This window comes from Haliotis rufescens, unplaced genomic scaffold (genome assembly GCF_023055435.1).
Source record: "Haliotis rufescens isolate VD_foot unplaced genomic scaffold, xgHalRufe1.0.p SCAF_8, whole genome shotgun sequence".
Taxonomy (NCBI): Eukaryota; Metazoa; Mollusca; class Gastropoda; order Lepetellida; family Haliotidae; genus Haliotis; species Haliotis rufescens.
Window position 1 is genome coordinate 46479823 of NW_025964372.1, and position 18471 is coordinate 46498293.

At 40.4% G+C, this 18471-nt stretch overlaps 2 protein-coding genes across 2 annotated transcripts; both read right to left on the minus strand.

Annotated features, from left to right (window-relative positions):
• Positions 1–5219: 5219 nt before the first annotated feature.
• On the minus strand, positions 5220–6322 carry LOC125377037 (neuronal acetylcholine receptor subunit alpha-10-like). The gene is made up of 2 exons (XM_048389833.1): positions 5932–6322; positions 5220–5569 (listed from the first exon to the last, which is right to left on the minus strand). The coding sequence occupies exons 1-2, from the start codon at positions 6320–6322 to the stop codon at positions 5220–5222; spliced, it is 741 nt and encodes a 246-aa protein (XP_048245790.1).
• Positions 6323–17114: 10792 nt separating this feature from the next.
• LOC124143639 (acetylcholine receptor subunit delta-like) lies at positions 17115–18164 on the minus strand. Its single transcript, XM_046512665.2, has one exon. It carries the CDS (start codon positions 18162–18164, stop codon positions 17115–17117), a length of 1050 nt encoding a protein of 349 aa, XP_046368621.2.
• Between the last annotated feature and the right edge of the window lie 307 nt (positions 18165–18471).

Here is an 18471-nt window from a genome sequence, read left to right on the forward strand (position 1 = left end):
TCATGCAATTAAAAATCAGTCTTCCAAACATCGACTTTTAATCGAAATTCTTGAATGAAATAATTAATGTGCCACTGGCCAATACGGCATCATTGATTTTTCCATCACAAGGGATACGTATTTAAAATCTTCATCTATTAAGGGTCTTTATAACAGTATTAGTTCTCATTTGTTTATTGGGTTTTTAATGTATGTAGGAACACATAATTCAAAGTACATTTATTCATACCTCAGTTTTAAACGTATTATATTTGTTTTATAGTCCCCACGGTCCCTAGAATGGTGCGTAACTTTAGTTGCTGGTGATCTATAACCCATTTATATATTGTATTGTTGAATTCATTCTTTCATATGCTCTCAGTTAGTTTAAAATCAATCGAAACTGTGTTCCTCTAGTTATTATACTTCCATCGCTAACAGGTTTCATTCAAGCTGAAAATATCTGTATTTTAAATGGCTACGTTCTCGTTACGACATGGCTAAAATACTGCCGACGTGACGTTAAATTTCGACTCACTCACTTCCTCACTCTTTTTATAGAACTTATATTCTGGTAACAAATTGTCCTACGGCTACCTTTTCGCAATACCTGTCTTCACCTTTAGAATAACAAAATATACATAGCGATATGATTAGGCATTAAAATTGATGCTGTCTTCAACAAAGAGACTGTGTTCATAAGACAGGGGGTAAGTCATTCCTCATTTTAATACTTGTTAAGTTTGTTGAAACAAAATGTTTCAACACAATCTGCTGTGAAATATCAGGTCATATCTAATCTTGACATCTGCTAAAATGTTGACAATAAAGGAATTCGTCACGTAGCAAATTGTGAAGGTCTCCAATAGATAAAACTTATAAACCAAGCAGATGGCTCTTTTTATACTGCGCCCCTCCTACGTTTGGATTGCAGCTCAATCGCACCACAATATATACTGAACAACAGTGACATTGAATAAGATTTAATGCAAAGTTATGTTTTTAACCAAGTCTGAAACAATTTCGGTTTGCAACAGATAAAAGACTCCTGTAAGTGTTCAAATGGTTTCATTTGCCATACTGACTTCAGAAAATGCGTGATTTCATAACAAAAACATGAACATGCCAAAATGTCAATTTACAAATCAATAGCTGTGCTGTGCTTTGGGATATCTGTCCATATCCGCTGTTCCTGGAGTGTCTGTGGAACACGTGGTTGACGTCGAAGGCGCCGATCCATCCCATCCGACATGTGCTCGGTTGGTGAGAGATCAGGGGAGCGAGCCGGCCAGGGGATGACGTTCACGTTGTTTTGTTGATGAGAATCCTGAACAAGTCGAGAAATATGAGGCCGGGCGTTGTCATGACACAATGATTGACGTAGCGTTCACCTCGACGTCAGTACACTCGAATCCGTCCATCGCTGTGGCTGAGGTGAAAACGAGACTCGTCAGTGAATAGAACTTGTCCCCACTGCATTGCCGTCTAGCGTAGACGCTGTCTGCACCACTGTAGACGTGCTTGACGGTGGTTTCCTGTCGAAATGGGACGTCTGGCAGGTCTTCTGGCGACAATCCCTGCACATCTGCGACGACGACGTACAATTTGTGAAGATATTCGTCGAAGGCCAGGGATGCTTCTTGCACTCACTGTTGCTGGCTGGAATCGATTTCGTAGGTGTGTTGTTCGAATCCAGTTGTCTTGTCGATTATTGGTTACGCGTGGCCTCCTACTCCGAGGATGGTCTCTGACTGCATTCGTCTGTTGCCATCGTTGCCATAAACACCAAATGGTGTTTCTGTGGACGTTAAATTGTCTTGCAACATCACGTTGACTCGATCCTGCTTCAAGCATACCAATGGCTCGCAGACGCTCATTTTCGGACAGGCGTGGCGTTTCGTAATGTTGAATAATTGCGTAATCTGGTTGTTTTTCTGAGTGGTTGTTGTCAGCACGATGCTTAATAATGCATATGGAATCCCGTTAACGCACATCTATTTATACCCATTCTTGGGTAGTGAAATGCATGGGGCTTGCATAAAAGTCAACTTTTGCATGGAATGCATGCTTTTCTGTAGCAGTTGCGTTTTTGTGACTTCCATACATGTACTACAATATTGAAAACCAAACTTGTTTGAAAAAACACTAAAATATTAGTGTCACAGGAACTTTTGTTGTTGAGTATATAATATAGTGCAAAGGTGACACCTTAGAAAACATTAGGATGGGAGGGAACAGCAATGAAACTAAAAAAGCACACGGGATAACTCTACCGGCAGTGAAACTTAATTTCTTTGAAATGGTGATCATTTGTGATTTATATGGGCTACAATTAATCTATCCCACATTGAATTACAAATAAAAGCAACAATACTCATTCCATATCCGTAAGAAATCTCGCCAAAAAGCAGAGTCGATTCTGACAAAATCCCGATCACATGTTAATAAATCACAATCAAATAGTTAAAGGGGCACTGATCTAAAACAATACCCCGGGACTGGTTGTTGCCTTTGTTATTGTTCTTTCCCGTGAGTACCGCATGATATAGCAGAGACCTAGACTAGTTCGCAACCTGTGCTGCGCATTTGTCACTTTTATTGATAGTATAAGGGCGTATGGTCACATTGATCAACAAAATGAAATACAGTTTTGGAAATAATAAGGAAATGTAGGTATCGTTGTGGGTAGCATCGGTAATGGTGACGAAGTTTTGATAAGTCACTTGCTTGGTAATTGTGCGATTTTCGTTTACACTACTTTGACTTGCTACACAAAGTAAATATTTCTCCTGAGCATTGCTTATTTTATTGTGTTTATATTTTTACAGTCAAAATGTGCAAAATTTTACACTTAGGAAATTTGTTAAACGCCTGAATATTCAGTTATTTTACAAATTGACTGAAAAATATGTCCATCTGTATTATTATGACAACGAATTCAAAACATTTTAATGTTTAATATGATCACCAAGAGACTGAAAAGTTACGATGAAAAATACATTTCTATATTGTTTGGCTTCTAATCCAACATAATAATATATTGTGATGTTTTTAGGCCCTATTGATCGTCTTAATTAATTTTGGTCAATCTGTTAAAGAAATGGACAGATTTTTCAGTCGAAATGACTTAAATATTCACACATTTTATAAATTGCCTGAGAGAATCACATTTTGCAACTTGACTGTAATATACAATGGAAAAGACTTGTGAAAACAACGTCTATCGCGCATCGAAGAATTTCCCAACCAAGACGTAGAGGAACAAGAATGTACAAAGAAACGTTATCGATGTCACGTGTCTCTGTAACAATCAAATATTTTAAAATATATACATCGTTTCGGGATATTATAACCTGTGTTCGTTTCTGATCACTTAGATTGTTTCAGGTGTTTCACATAGGTGTCAAGTCTCATAGGTCGGCTTAGAAAGCCCACGTGACAACTATTTTCATAACGTCCACGGTTCCTAAAGAAAATTCCATTGAGTTAGATAACAATGAGCAATTAATCAACGTAGTGTCGGTTAACCCTTTGAACAAAGTATGTTGTTTTTACATCGGCACTTCACGCAAGGATATGAGAATATTCCCTTTGTTTTAGTAAACCCAGACATGTAAATACTCACTTTTGACACTATCCACCGTGCAAGATAACAGTGGTTAATCAATCAATGTATTTTCTGTTAATCCTTTGATGACTACGAACGATCCGCTGATTTACAAAAAAAGTAAATCAACTGATCATTCATCTCTTGCTGGGGTGCCACGTGCATATTTACATAACACACATTTCACCTCACTTCAAACCTGGATTTAGATTGAATAATTACCCCAGACACTATAAATGCCAAATGGGAAGCTTCCTCAGGTATTCGGAGTGATGCTACCACTAATTATACCTGTAATAAATTCATTAACTGAGCATCAAGTGAATGACGACAAATACGCAAGTGTAGGGTTATACCAGAAAACGTGGATGACAACAAGGGAGTAGTAATGGTATTATCGACGCAATCCGAAATCCGAAAATGCTTTCACTGCATTGATCCTTTTTTTAAACGATAACAAATCAAGGGTGTTTCCAAATGGCGACAACCGATGATCTCCGCCGTTCTTTTTGTCTGTTTGTTTAGGCTGAAGAAATTAATAAACATGCGCCTTTGTCGAAATCTTTATAGATCACAGTTAACCAATCAGTGTCCAAAATGGGTAAAACAAATATTGCCTCCAAGTTTATTTTGCTGTCCTTGCAGACGGTAGCCCAGTCTCTTGTCACGTTCAGTTGCGTTGCGTATCATCCGGGTGCTTACGGGGAAAAAACAATAACAAAGGCAACAACCAGTCCCGGGGAATTGCTTTAGATCAGTGCCCCTTTAAAGTACAAGTGTTCGCAAAAAGGTAAGCGTGTCGCGCGCCCGCCACAAACACATGCAAGTCAAATCAACTGTTCACAAGAAAACACACAGGAACATGTTGCACAACACCATAAAGATAATTGCATCGGACATCATGTTTACTCATTGATGCGTCAAATTTGGAAATGTCCACATGTGACGTGATACAAACAAGAAGTACGAATAACTTTATTTAAAAAACAGAAACAGACATGGAAGAAAAGGGAATATTTGTATAAATGCTAAATGAGCTAAATTTGTAGTCCTCTGGTATTCTGTACTCATAGACCATCTAACGTTAACGTACATGAATCTCAAATTGGATAATCCAATAAATAGCCAGGATGTAGCTACATTTATTTTCTCTTTTGATCACAAAGCCTACCGCTGGTACATGAAAATCCGAAAACCAAATGTTTGGCAAAGATAAAATTACAATCGTTTTGTGTGTGTTTTCATGTCATGGCGGATTTGATTATTTGCAGGTTATTAATGGTTTTGAATAGTGATGACAGTACTGCTAATCAAACTTTCTAATTTCCCAAATCATTTTAAACAACATAGTACTCACTGTAAGCACATGGTTCAGAAAGTCACATTGAAGGCAACAAGAGAGTCACACTAGCCTACACACATGCCACTGATCATAGAGTAAATAATTACTGAAGGAATCGACGTGTCACATTAAATCACTGCAAATCCACGTTTGAAAAGCTTATCACAACGGAGGCATTCCCTAACACAGTGGGGGGGGATCGGACGTCGAGCTCCGGACGAGTTCCTTCTTATACCCCAAACACCAGCACGGACATCATGATCAGTGCCAGGGCTCCAGACAAATGTCGCCTTATACACAAAACACCAGCAGGGACATCAGTGCCAGAAGCAGGAAGACCCCGAACAAAACGTGGTCCGAGCGGCGGACCTTTGACGGACGTTCAGTGCTTTTGGGGTTTACGTTGTAGTGTTCTGGCTGTACATCTGTCTTGGTCTGAAATAGGTGACCGTTATTGCGGACGTTGAGTGTGGCCATGGTGGTGATGATAGCCAGGCAGCTCTGACAGAGGATGAGGGTCAGGTACACAGACAGTCGACAAACGTCTCCAGACTTGGGGATCGAGTCATTGACGAAGTTCATGAACACTGCATAGGACACAAATATTGAGATGAGGTAGGACATCTTCTCTCCGGAGTCAGCTGGTAGGAGGAACACACAGGCGTTGAGCAGAGAGAGAAGAGCCATAGGAAAGATGATACTAACTATATAGAACATGCTCTTGCGTTTCAAACATACTCAAACGATACCAGACTTGATATCTGTTTCATTTGGACGTCTACATTCTTGGCAAGTATGTCAACCAACTCCCATTCATTGTTCTCAATAAAGAAAGAAGGTAATCCTGTAATATTAGAACCGGTTCTGTCAACTCCAAGATCGAAAGTATTTACAGGCGTAAACAGGATGCTACATCGCTGCTGATCAAACGGGTACCGAGTGATGTCTATTTGACAACTGGTCTTGAAACTCTCAAGGAATTGAAGTGATGCAATTCCATTACTGGATATCTTTGGAGATTGTTCTGAAGCCAAGGTAGCGCTGTCGATACCGTTAGGGATGGCAATGGTCGGTATCCATACAAACTTCTCAGAGATGGTCACTTCCGTAATATTATCATAATCAGTTTTGTTCCAAGCCAGATTTGGGTCGAGCCACGTCATGCGGAAACCAGCACTGAAAGTGAATATCTGCTCGGCAGCATTGAGGTTGGAGATGGACATCAGCAACATACTTATGTTGACCTGTTTGTCATCGGAGAGATCAACACTGATGCCATAAGCATCAGTTTCCCCTTGGAGATATGCCTTCAGTCTTCCTAATGTCGACTCAGCGCTATCACATATACTGGCGATTGATACTATGACGACTAAGTTAAGGATTTTAGCCGGCATGTAAAACATGATATCAGTGTTCAGTGGTGATGTTCAAAATGACAGATATTGTCAGGCAGGTCTTTATCCATTTATAATTTTGCTTAAATTGTGACAATGGACCTGTGAACTGGAATACGAGTCAACACGTATCACGCAATCAATAATGCTAGGCGCCTTGCGCACACCCATTAGTGAAAATGTAAGCGCTTTATAAACAGATTGATGTTAATGATTCAATAGTAATACCTGTCCCCACCTTCATTGGACAAAGCAGTATCTCTGTATAGCACCTACTGCAGTTACGTACAAATAATGGAGGTGGTAATGACAACAGATTGCCGTGGAAAAAATCTTTTATTAAATGCTCAGTAATCAGTGTTTCCAAAGCACCATTAATATACTTTTTAGTGAAAAGTACTATATGTTTCTTTGCTTTCTGCAATATGAGTAGACCGGAAACATTTAAATGCGTCATGTCCCTGAAATGTATGTGCAACGTAAATACGCATTAATGTATTGCCAACGAATTGATTAATGCCATTGCCTGAGAATATATGTGGCATGCACTTCAATGTGTGCAAAGGAATTACACAGACAACGCATTTAAATGAACCTGGTGCTGGCACGGACGTTACTACACTAACATGCGATTAAATATGAAATTAAAGCTGGGGTTAATACAGAGTGAGTGAGTAAGTTAATATTTAACGTAACAGCGGCAATATTTCAGCTATATTATGACGAGAAGTTATTCATTAAGAATACATATATTAAGACTAAATAAAAACCTGTCATCGATGGACAGTAAATAACTAGAATATCACAGATTAATACTTAAGACTAGCTTACAACCATAAAAAGATATCACTATATTCCACAATACAATATGAAAAAGGGCTGTAGATCGCCAGCAACTGAAGGTAGATCACCATACCAGGGGGGACTGGTCGCGAATACGTGGTATCATAACTATTTGTTAGTGATTCATTAAGAAACGCTCAAGATATAGTCGGAATTTTTCAATCCAATCTGCTTTATGCAGAGATTTCTATTGGATATTGAAAGCGTTTTGTCGCTTTATTTAGAGTACCTTTGCTACCTGCATGGATCCCAGCAGGATTTACATCATGCCTTCAGCGGCTGGCGTTTGTACGTAATGTTACCCACAATTGAAATTACAAATATTCTACGCTTAAAGGAATAGTAAGCAAAATATTCTTATGACACGAACAAACGTTATCCCCTCAGGGGAACAATAATTTTACACTACTTCAACCCCCTTCGAGGAAATAGCCACTTACAAACTCAGATAGAAATTCATTATACCAATTTTAAAGGTCTTTTATTTCATACAAAACATATGATCAAAATATATTATACAATTCTTTTTCCTTTAAAAAACAAATAATTAAAAGAGAACTAATATTTTAAAAAATATCCTTTGAAATAATTATCATTTGTGATGGAAAAATCCAACATAGTTAAGCAGGACATGCTGATAGGGTTGTTCTCTCATCTTGGGTTAATGAGCAGTGTTGTTTTACAATCACAAGAGGTGTAACAGATTTGTTGAGTGCTGCTTTTGCATAGTTCGTTGAGGAAGAAATTTTAGCCACAGTTTAACCAAGTTTTTTCGCAATATCAGATTTATCCGTTAGTAGTACATCCTCATTCTTGAAATGGTGGATACTGGAATTGGAACTCTTACCTTGTATTTTTCTGAATCATGTTTCATTCATTAGACATGGTAAGTATATTTTTAGATATAAGTTTGCCAAGACGTTGGCGTTTATTTACAATATAGGTAAAAATAAAAAAATGACGGTATTAAATTAAAATTATGGATCATGGGGATGGCAACGGAAATCGTGTTCAGCCATTTTCTGTGCCTTCCTTGCTTGTTTGTTTGTAGTCATTGTGGTTTGTGGATGTGTGGAATTGCAGAGGAATTTGGAATACATTCATGAGCAATTTTGCAAAGTTCATCAGAGAGTATTCGGACATGATCAGGAACGGTTGATAAACAAATCAGGTGTTAATTTATTTGAGGACAGTATTCCAAACAAAGGCCACTTTGTCTTCATAAAGTTCCGTCTTGATCATAGAGGAACACCAGATGGGGTAAACGTTTTTAGAAAGGTTGGAAAGTGGTCACTCGAAAAGAGGTCATCGTCGACTCATCACTCAAATTCATTCAACAGATTACAGTCTGTAATGGTTGGTTGGTTTGCTGTTAAACGCAACACTCAGCAATATTAAAGCTATATGACGGCGGTGTGTAAATAATCGAGTCTGGACTAGACAGTCCAGTGATTAATATCATGAGCGAGTTGGATTAAACTCTGCTTTTAACATTATTCCAGTTATATCACGGTGTGCCAGCTTAATGTGGGAGGAAAGCCCGAAGTGATGCAGGTCTCGGACGTTTACCACTTCGTTGAAAGCCACGAGCACGGGTATGGTGCTGACAAACCTAGAAACATAATCGGAGCGAACCGGGATTCCAAGAATCATAGGTTTCTGGCGTGCCCAAGGGACGCACCTCTGCGCAGCGAACCGCGGCGCATTAGACAACTGGGCTACGCGTGCCCCCGAGTAATATCATGAGCATTGACCCACGCAATTTGGTGAGGTGAGATGAAATGGGGTTTAACGTCGCGTCCAAGATTATTGCACTTATATAGCGACGTGCATGTACGTGTGTGTGTGTTTGTGTGGCTGCTTGTACTAGTCCCGACTGATGCCGATTTATAGTGCTAGCTCACTGAGATAACATGCCACAGTTTAACATGAATACCCCACTCAGACACAGGATCTTGACTCCAAGCCGACCAGTCCTTGTTTTCGCCCCTTAATGCCGAGCGCCAGACAGGGTACCAACAAGTACTATCTTTTCACGTCTTTTAGAATGACGCGGTCGGGTATCGAACCCCGGACCTTCCGCTCTCCGGGCGGACGCTCTACCACTAGACCACGGAGGCGGTCCCACGCAATTTGGATCCATGACATGCATCAACCAAGTCATAGAGTCTGTAATGGACAAATCAAGAAAAGAGTATGTACCTGTACCAGGATGTAAATATGTTTTAGAGTTATCGTTCAAAGGGAAAAAGCATTGTTGGAAAGAAACGTTTCTGGACTCTTCCCCTTACTGCTGGTATGATCACTACCCCATAGTGGATTATGTCCATTCTAATCCCCCATTATGATACAGACCTTAGGAAGCTGGTCATATAGTGCTGGAAGATTATTTTGCTGAATATACGAAGATGGAGGAGTATATAGAGAACACAAAGTAAAGACAATAATGTGTAATGTTATTCAGAAAGCAACGGCTTGGAGAGGAGTATCGAAAGGAACAGGACTGTAAATGACACCTTGCTCACCAACACTGAAGAACCCCCAGTGGCCTTAACCACTGGAGGTGAAAAGAAATGATTGGAATTAAACTGCCTGATGTCGATTTGATCGGTATTTTTCAGGTCGGTTTCTTGAAGACATAAAGCTGATGGTTCAAAATCTTGTTGGAGTTGGAGATCATTTTAATTGTGTTGGAATTCCATTGTATGATTGGGGGCACGGTTGGCCCAGTCGTCTAAAGCGTCGCGATTCGCTGTGCAGAGGTGCGTTATTGCCAAAAACCTATGATAGTGGGTTCGAATCCCGGTTCGCCCCGATTATGTTTCTAGGTTTGTCAGCACCATATCCGTGCTCGTGGGTTTCACCAAAGTGGTAAACGACTTAGACCTGCATCACTTCGGGCTTTCCTCCCACATTAAACTGACATGTCGCGATATAACTGGAATATTGTTAAAAGCGGGGTTAAACCCAACTCACTCACTCACTCACCCATTGTATGATTTGACTTGAGAAGCTCATGGCTGCTCAACTCGGGATATAGAGCAGGAGGTACGCCCACTCCCAAGGACTTGTTGTGTGGGAGTGACGTCCATCTCCAGGGGCTCAAACGGATTTATGAACCTCAACAGATGTTCAACAGGAGAAGGCACCGCCAAGTGTTGGAGTGTCCTGGCTTTTCTCCTCATCTGCTTTTTAGCCTGTTTTGATAAATGGGCTTCAGCCTGAAATATTTCTATTTCGGTTACAGAGTTTGGTTCTGGTTCTAAGTGGTGATATTTGATCAGACGGTATTGATTGAAAGTTTTGTTTGGGTGGCAGAAGTCGGTATCATTGTAGAGTTTTGAGAAGCCTGAATGGTGTCATTGATGGTAATTTGGTCATTCTTCAACCAAGAGATAGAAGATAGATGGTATTGTATGGAGACCATAGTTACTTTGGTAACTGAAACTGGTGAAGAAGAGACGACAGCTGAATAGCTTTTTTGGGACGGAATGAGTAACTGTTTTGCCACGGTGTAAGAGTGAGTGAGTATGGTTTTACGCCGCTTTTAGAATTATTCCAGCAATATCACGGCGGGGGACACCAGAAATGGGCTTCACACATTGTACCCATGTCGGGAATCGAACCCGGGTCTTCGGCGTGACGAGTGAACGCTTTAACCACTAGGCTACCCGACCGACCGCCACGGTGTAAGAGATGTTGTTGGTATGCTTGGGTTTCAATATTTTGGTTTCCCGATCAAAAACAGGACAGGATTTTAATGAGGACAAGTGCTCTCCATTGTAGTTTGAAGCTAGAAGCACCTTGCCTTGTAAGTGCAAGTTTTGGACCCATGACCGAGTGTTTGACACTTGTAACATAAGACTGGATTTGGAACATAGACCTCAACTCCGATGTTAAAGTAACCTGCTTTTATTGACTTATGGACGTAAGACAAAAAGTGGAACGGTAAGTTTGGGTATTGATAATGGTTCCATCTTCTGATTTTTGGGTTAACCGCTCAACTGCGGTGACACATAGAGTTTTTAGTTCTTCTATCTCTTCTTCTGTCATGTCTGACAGACAGCAATCTCGATCTCGAACGATTCCCCCACTACAGTTCAGTGTCTTGTGCACTGAGACAACAACCCGTGTACTTACAACAAGTGTATTAACAAACTGCTGAGACACGTGAAGATCCGGGGTAGAATAGGTATTCAGCAACCCATGCTTGCCGTAAAAGGCGCAACGTGATCTGGTGGTTAGGCTTGCTGACTTGGTTGATACATGTCATTGTATCCCAATTGCATTGATCGATACTCATGATGTCAATCACTAGACTGTTTTGTCCAGACTCGATTATTTACAGACCGCCGTCATAAAGCTGGAATATTGCTTAGTGCGGCGTTTAACAACAAACAGACAAACAGATTGCTGTCTCCTTGCACATTGCATACTGCTTAATCCACCACGGGAAATGTTATATTTAACCTCACCACAGGCACTTTGCATATGCAAACGGGTTGAGTTTTAAAGAACTGTCACCTAGAGTTGAAATGACTTAGAACATTGCCCTAGATTATTTAATTATTGGAGATGATGAAGAAACTTTTATTAGCTTGAGATGAACCAGTGGGTGTTCTGTTAGCCATGGTATAAACATATTATTTCACATCCCTGCTCCCCATCCGCCATCGAGGGTCAACAAGGACGATGTTTCTCCAGAAATAAAGACGTGAATAGATGTTGTTAATAGAAGGAGAATGTCAGGCTGGTTCGGACCATGGCATTTTCCTATAAAAACAAAGAAATCAGCGGTCTATAACCAGTTTGGCCCATGAGCCACCGCCTTCAGGCAGAGTGAGTGAGTGAGTTAAGATTTAACGTCACATCGGCAGTATTTTAGCCATATCGTGACGAATACAGTAATAATACGTATATTTCGACAATATAAAAAGCTGTAAACGATGGACAGTACAATAACTAGAATATCAGAGTCGATTTAAAACTAGTTGAGAATATATAAAAGGTATAAGTATTAGTGAACAACACAATATAAAAATGAGCTAGAGCTCGTCAGTAACTAAAGGGAAATCACCATCCTAGGGACCATGAGGACTGACAGTACCTTTGATTCCTGGTTGGACCCCGGCAGGATTTATATCATCCCTTTAGTCACTGGGGACAGTGTACCAATTAAGCCAAAGTTTAAAATGACGAATATTCTACGTTTAAAAACCTGGCATGCAGAAAAATACTTCGAATGATATGGGACTTACATACCCTCTTAGGGGGACAATAATTTTACGCTACTTCAACCCCCCTCGAGGGTACAGCCACTAACAATCTGATTTATTAATTAGCACTACCAATTTAAAAAACAACAATACAGTAACTACATCAAAAATTAGAATAAGCTCTATTTCCTTTAAAAACTTTACTTTACTAAAAAGGTCCTTCACAGTTTTTACACTGAAATATTTATCACTTGTGATGGAAAAATCTGTCAGAGTGAGTGAGTGAGTTTGATTTTACGCCGCTTTTAGCAATATTCCAGCAATATCACGACAGGGGACACCAGAAATTGGCTTCACACATTGTAACCATGTCGGGAATCGAACGCAGGTCCTCGGCGTGATGAGCCAACGCTTTAACCACTAGGCTACCCGGCCGCCTTCTTGTGGCAGAGAACTTCATCAAGGTTATTATATAATATTCTGATAAAAAAATAGTTTGATGTGATATGCACAGGGCATGGAGTGACCAGCCGATTGATAGAATCGGGCCAATTCAACTACACATCGAGGTATAGTAAGGATCAAAGTAGTGTGTGGGAGAAAGGGGACAGCTGTTCCTGGCTCCAGTGCCCGTAACAACTGGAATCACGTTCTCCATCGACACAGGGGCGCAACCCACGGCAAACAGGTTGCCGAAGTCGGTCGCCTCTTACGACCAGCAATGGGGTGCTGAGGACACATTCTACCCCGGGGCCTCACGTGGGCTTTTTTGCAGATATTCGTGCTGAGAAACATACATTCGATTTCTCAACTTTTCAGGTGAACATGACATGAATACGAACATTAAACGTTCGGTAGTACAATGGGATGAAGTAGGTGAAGGTACAACTACATGCCAGGTAACCTTTACTGAGTGCCTTGCAAATCAGAATGAGGAATACTCACAGAAGACAAATATCAGATATTTAATCAGTCAGAAACTCAAGAGAATCTCTTTGATATAGCTTCGGAAACATTTAAGAACACGCTGATCCGCTCTAAACTTGATTGTGGCTCCATCATCTAAAGCGGGACTTGTAAATCCAATTTAAAATCACTTAATACAATTCACCATCAAGGCCTGAGGCTTTGTACTGGAGCCTTCAGATCTTCGCCAATTAATAGTTTGTATGTGGAAGCGGATGAACCATCCGTTAAACACCGTCGCATTAAATAATCTTTGCATTGTATCTATAAATTATGTTCTACTTGCTCGAATCCAGCATGTCACTGTGTTTTTCATCTGCGGCTAAAATACATCTTGACAATATAGCCCCCACTCTTCTCCACCATGGCATTTAGTAAAACCAGAGGTGGATCTAACATTAACTGAACTAAGGCATTTTGAAACAAATCAACTTATTTATCAACGAGAATATAATCAATAAAAAAGCTTTTACAATACCTACAAATCTTTTCAGATGGATCCAGGGATATTGACGCAGTTGCAAGTTCTCATTTGTGGCATTTATTCATACCTCAGTTTTAAACGTATTATATTTGTTATATAGTCCCAACGGTCCCTAGAATGGTGCGTAACTTTAGTTGCTGGTGATCTATAACCCATTTATATATTGTATTGTTGAATTCATTCTTTCAAATGCTCTCAGTTAGTTTTAAAATCAATTGAAACTGTGTTCCTCTAGTTATTATACTTCCATCGCTAACAGGTTTCATTCAAGCTGAAAATATCTGTATTTTAAATGGCTACGTTCTCGTTACGACATGGCTAAAATATTGCCCACGTGACGTTAAATTTCGACTCACTCACTCACTCTTTTTATAGGTAACAAATTGTCCTACGGTTACCTTTTCGCAATACCTGTCTTCACCTTTAGAATAACATAATATGCATAGCGGTATGATTAGGCATTAAAATTGATGCTGTCTTCAACAAAGAGGCTCTGACGACTAAGTTCATCAGACGGTAAGTAATTCCTCATTTTAATACTTGCTAGGTTTGTTGAAACAAAATGTTTCAACACAATCTGCTGTGAAATATCAGGTCACATCTGAACTCGACATCTGCTAAAATATTGACAATAAAGGAATTCGTCACGTATCAAATTGTGAAGGTCTTAACTCAAATAGATAAAACTTATAAACCAAGCAGATGTCTCTTTTTATATACTGCGCCCCTCCTATGTTTGGTTTGCAGCTCAATCGTACCACAATACATACTGAACAACAGTGACACTGAATAATATTTAATGCAAAGTAATGTATTTTACCAAGTCTGAAACAATTTCGGTTTGCAACAGAAAAAGACTCCTGTAAGTGTTCAAATGGCTTCATGTGCCATACTGACTTCAGAAAATGCGTGATTTCATAACAAAAACATGAACATGCCAAAATGTCAATTTACAAATCAATAGCTGTGCTGTGCTGTGGGATATCTGTCCATATCTGCTGTTCCTTGAGTGTCTGTGGAACACGTGGTTGACGTCGAAGGCGCCGATCCATCTCATCCGACATGTGCTCGGTTGGTGAAAGATCAGGGGATAGAGCCGGCCAGGGGATGACATTCACGTTGTTTTGTTGACGAGAATCCTGAACAAGTCGACCAATATGAGGCCGGCCGTTTCTATGATACAATGATTGACGTAACGTTCACCTCGACGCCGGTACACAGGAATCCGTCCATCGCTGTGGCTGAGGTGAAAACGAGACTCGTCAGTGAATAGAACTTGTCCCCACTGCATGGCCATCTAGCGTAGACGCTGTCTGCACCACTGTAGACGTGCTTGACGGTGGTTTCCTGTCGAAAAGGGATGTCTGGTGGGTCTTCTGGCGACACTCCCTGCACATCTGCGGCGACGACGTACAATTTGTGAAGATATTCGTCGAAGGCCAGGGATGATTCTTGCACTCACTGTTGCTGGCTGGAATCGATTTCGCAGGTGTGCTTTTCGAATCCAGCTGTCTTGTCGACTATTGGTTACGCGTGGCCTGCCACTCCGAGGATGGCCTCAGACTGCATTCGTCTGTTGCCAACGTTGCCATAAACACCAAATGGTGTTTCTGTGGACGTTACATTGTCTTGCAACATCACGTTGACTCGATCCTGCTTTAAGCATGCCAATGGCCTGCAGACGCTCATTTTCGGACAGGCGTGGCATTTCGTAGTGTTGAATAATTGCGTAATCTGGTTGTTTTTCTGAGTGGATGTTGTCAGCACGATGCTTAATAATGCATATGGAATCCCGTTAACGCACATCTATTTATACCCATTCTTGGGTACTGAAATGCATAGGGATTGCATAAAAGTCAACTTTTGCATTGAATGCATGCTTTTCTGTAGCAGTTGCGTTTTTGTGACTGGATTCCATACATGTACTACAATATTGAAAACGAAACTTTACTTATTTGACAAATACACTAAATTATTGGTGTCACAGGAACTTTTGTTGTTGAGTATATAATATAAAGCAAAGGTGACACCTTAGAAAACATTTGGATGGGAGGGAATAGCATTGAAACTAAAAAAGCACACGGGATAACTCTACCGGCAGTGAAACTTTATTTCTTTGAAATGGTGATCATTTGCGATTGTAATAGGCTGCAATATATCTATCCCACATTGAATTACAAATAAAAGCAACAATACTCATTCCATATCCGTAAAAAATCTCGCCAAAAAGCAGAGTCGATTGTACGACTCTGACAAAACTACGATCACATGTTTATCAATCAATATCAAATAGTTAAAGTTAGTACAAGTGTTCGCAAAAGGTAAGCGTGTCAAATCAACTGTTCATAAGAAAACACACAGGAACATAAAGAGAATTGCATCGGGCATCATGTTTATTCATTGATGCATCAAATTTGGAAATGTCCACATGAGACGTGATACAAATAAGAAGTACGAATAAATTTATTTGAAAAACAGATAGAACCAAAAGACATAGAAGAAAGAAAAGAGAATATTTGTATAAATGCTAAACGAGCTAAAGTAGTAGTCCTCTGGTTTTCTGTACTCTGAAAACATAGACCATCTAACGTTAACGTACATGCATCTCAAATTGGATAATCCAATAAATAGCCGGGATAGTTGCATGTTTCTACATTTATTTTCTCTTTTGATCACAAAGCCTACAGCTGGTACAAGAAAATCCGAAAACCAAATGTTTGGCCAAGAAAACATTAATCATTTGTGTGTTTTTTTATGTCATGGCGGATTTGGTTATTTACAGGTTGTAATGGTTTTGAATATTGATGACAGTACTGCTAATCAAACTCTCTAATTTCCCAAATCATTTTAAACAACATAGTACTGACTGCAAGCAGATGGTTCAGAAAGTCACACTGAAGGCAACAAGGGAGTCACACCAGCCTACATACATACCACTGATCACAGAGTGAATAATTACTGAAGGAATCGACGTGTCACATTAATTCACTGCAAATCCACGTTTGAAAAACTTGTTACAAAGGAGATATTCCCTAACACAGTGGGAGGATCGGATGTCGAGTTCCTTCTTACACCCAAATCACCAGTAGGGACATCAGTGCCAGAAGCACGGACGTCTGGGGCAGACTTCACATGCAGACTTTCAGCGTTGTTCGTCTTTACATTGTCGTTCGCTGGCTGTACATCCGTCTTTTTCTGAAATAGGAAACCGTTATTTCGGACATTGAGTGTGGCCGTGGTGGTGATGATAATACAGTGGGGGATCGGACGTCGAAGTTCTTTCTTATACACAAAACACCAGCAGGGACACCAGTGCCAGAAGCAGGAAGACCACGAACAAAACGTGGTCTGCGCGGCGGACCTTTGACGCAGACTTCACATACGGACGTTCAGTGATTTTCGTGTTTCCGAGGTCGTGTTCTGGCTGTACATCTGTCTTGTTCCGATATAGGTGAATATTATTGCGGACGTTTAGTGTGGCCATAGTGGTGATGATAGCCAGGCAGCTCTGACAGAGGATAAGGGTCAGGTACACAGACAGTCGACACACGTTTCCAGACTTGGGGATCGAGTTGTTGACGAAGTTCATGAACACTGCATAGGACACAAATATTGAGATGAGGTAGGACATCTTCTCTCCGGAGTCAGCTGGTAGGAGGAACACACAGGCGTTGAGCAGAGAGAGAAGAGCCATAGGAAAGATGATACTCACTATATAGAACATGCTCTTGCGTTTCAAATAGAACTCAAACGATGCAAGACTTGATATCTGTTCCATTTCGAAGTCTACCACCTTGGTGTGTATGTCAACCAACTCCCATTCACTGTTCTCAATAAAGAAAGAAGGTAATCTCGTAATAATAGAACCGGTTCTGTCAACCCCAAGATCGAAAGTATTCACAGGCGTGAACAGGATGCTACATCGCTGCTGATCAAACGGGTACCGAGTGATGTCTATTTGACAACTGGTCTTGAAACTGTCAGTGATTATAAGTACAGCTCTTCCATCACTGGAAAGTTCTGGAGATTGTATTGAACCAGGTACAATGCTGTCAATCCCGTTTGAGACAACCACCAAAGGTATCCACACAAACTTCTTAGAGATAGTCACATGTTCAATGTCATCATAATCAGTTTTGTTCCAAGCCAGACCAGTGTCGAACCACGTCATGATGACCCCCGCACTGGAAGTGAATGTCTGTTTGGCTGCATTGAGGCTGGAGATGGACATTGGCAAAATACTTATGTTAACCTGTATCTCATCGGAGATGATACTAATGCCATCATTAGCAGTTTCCCCTTGGAGATATGTCTTCAGTCTTCTTAATGTCATCTGGGTTCTATTGGAGACACTAGCTCCTGATAAGATGAAGAGCAGTGACAGTGTTATCGCGGACATGAAAAACATGATGTCAGTGTTCGGTGGTGATGTTCGCAATGACATGTATTGATATGCAGGTGTTATTCCATTTAGCTGTTGCTTAGGTTACTGCAGACAGTGATTATGATTGGATAGTACGCTGCCGCATGTGATTTGAGTGCACACGGATCCATTAATCAGGGAATTAAACGCCAGGAGCATTTGATCATCTAGGTAAATGCTTCATAAACAGATGCCTATTGCTATTTCTGTTAACATT

Coding starts and splice junctions, on each gene's coding strand:
- LOC125377037 (XM_048389833.1), bottom strand. CDS start 6,322: ATGCCGGCTAAAATCCTTAACTTAGTCGTCATAGTATCAATCGCCAGT. Junction 5,570..5,931: donor ACAATCTCCAAAGATATCCA/GTAATGGAATTG, acceptor TCCTCCTACCAG/CTGACTCCGGAGAGAAGATG.
- LOC124143639 (XM_046512665.2), bottom strand. CDS start 18,164: ATGACATTAAGAAGACTGAAGACATATCTCCAAGGGGAAACTGCTAAT.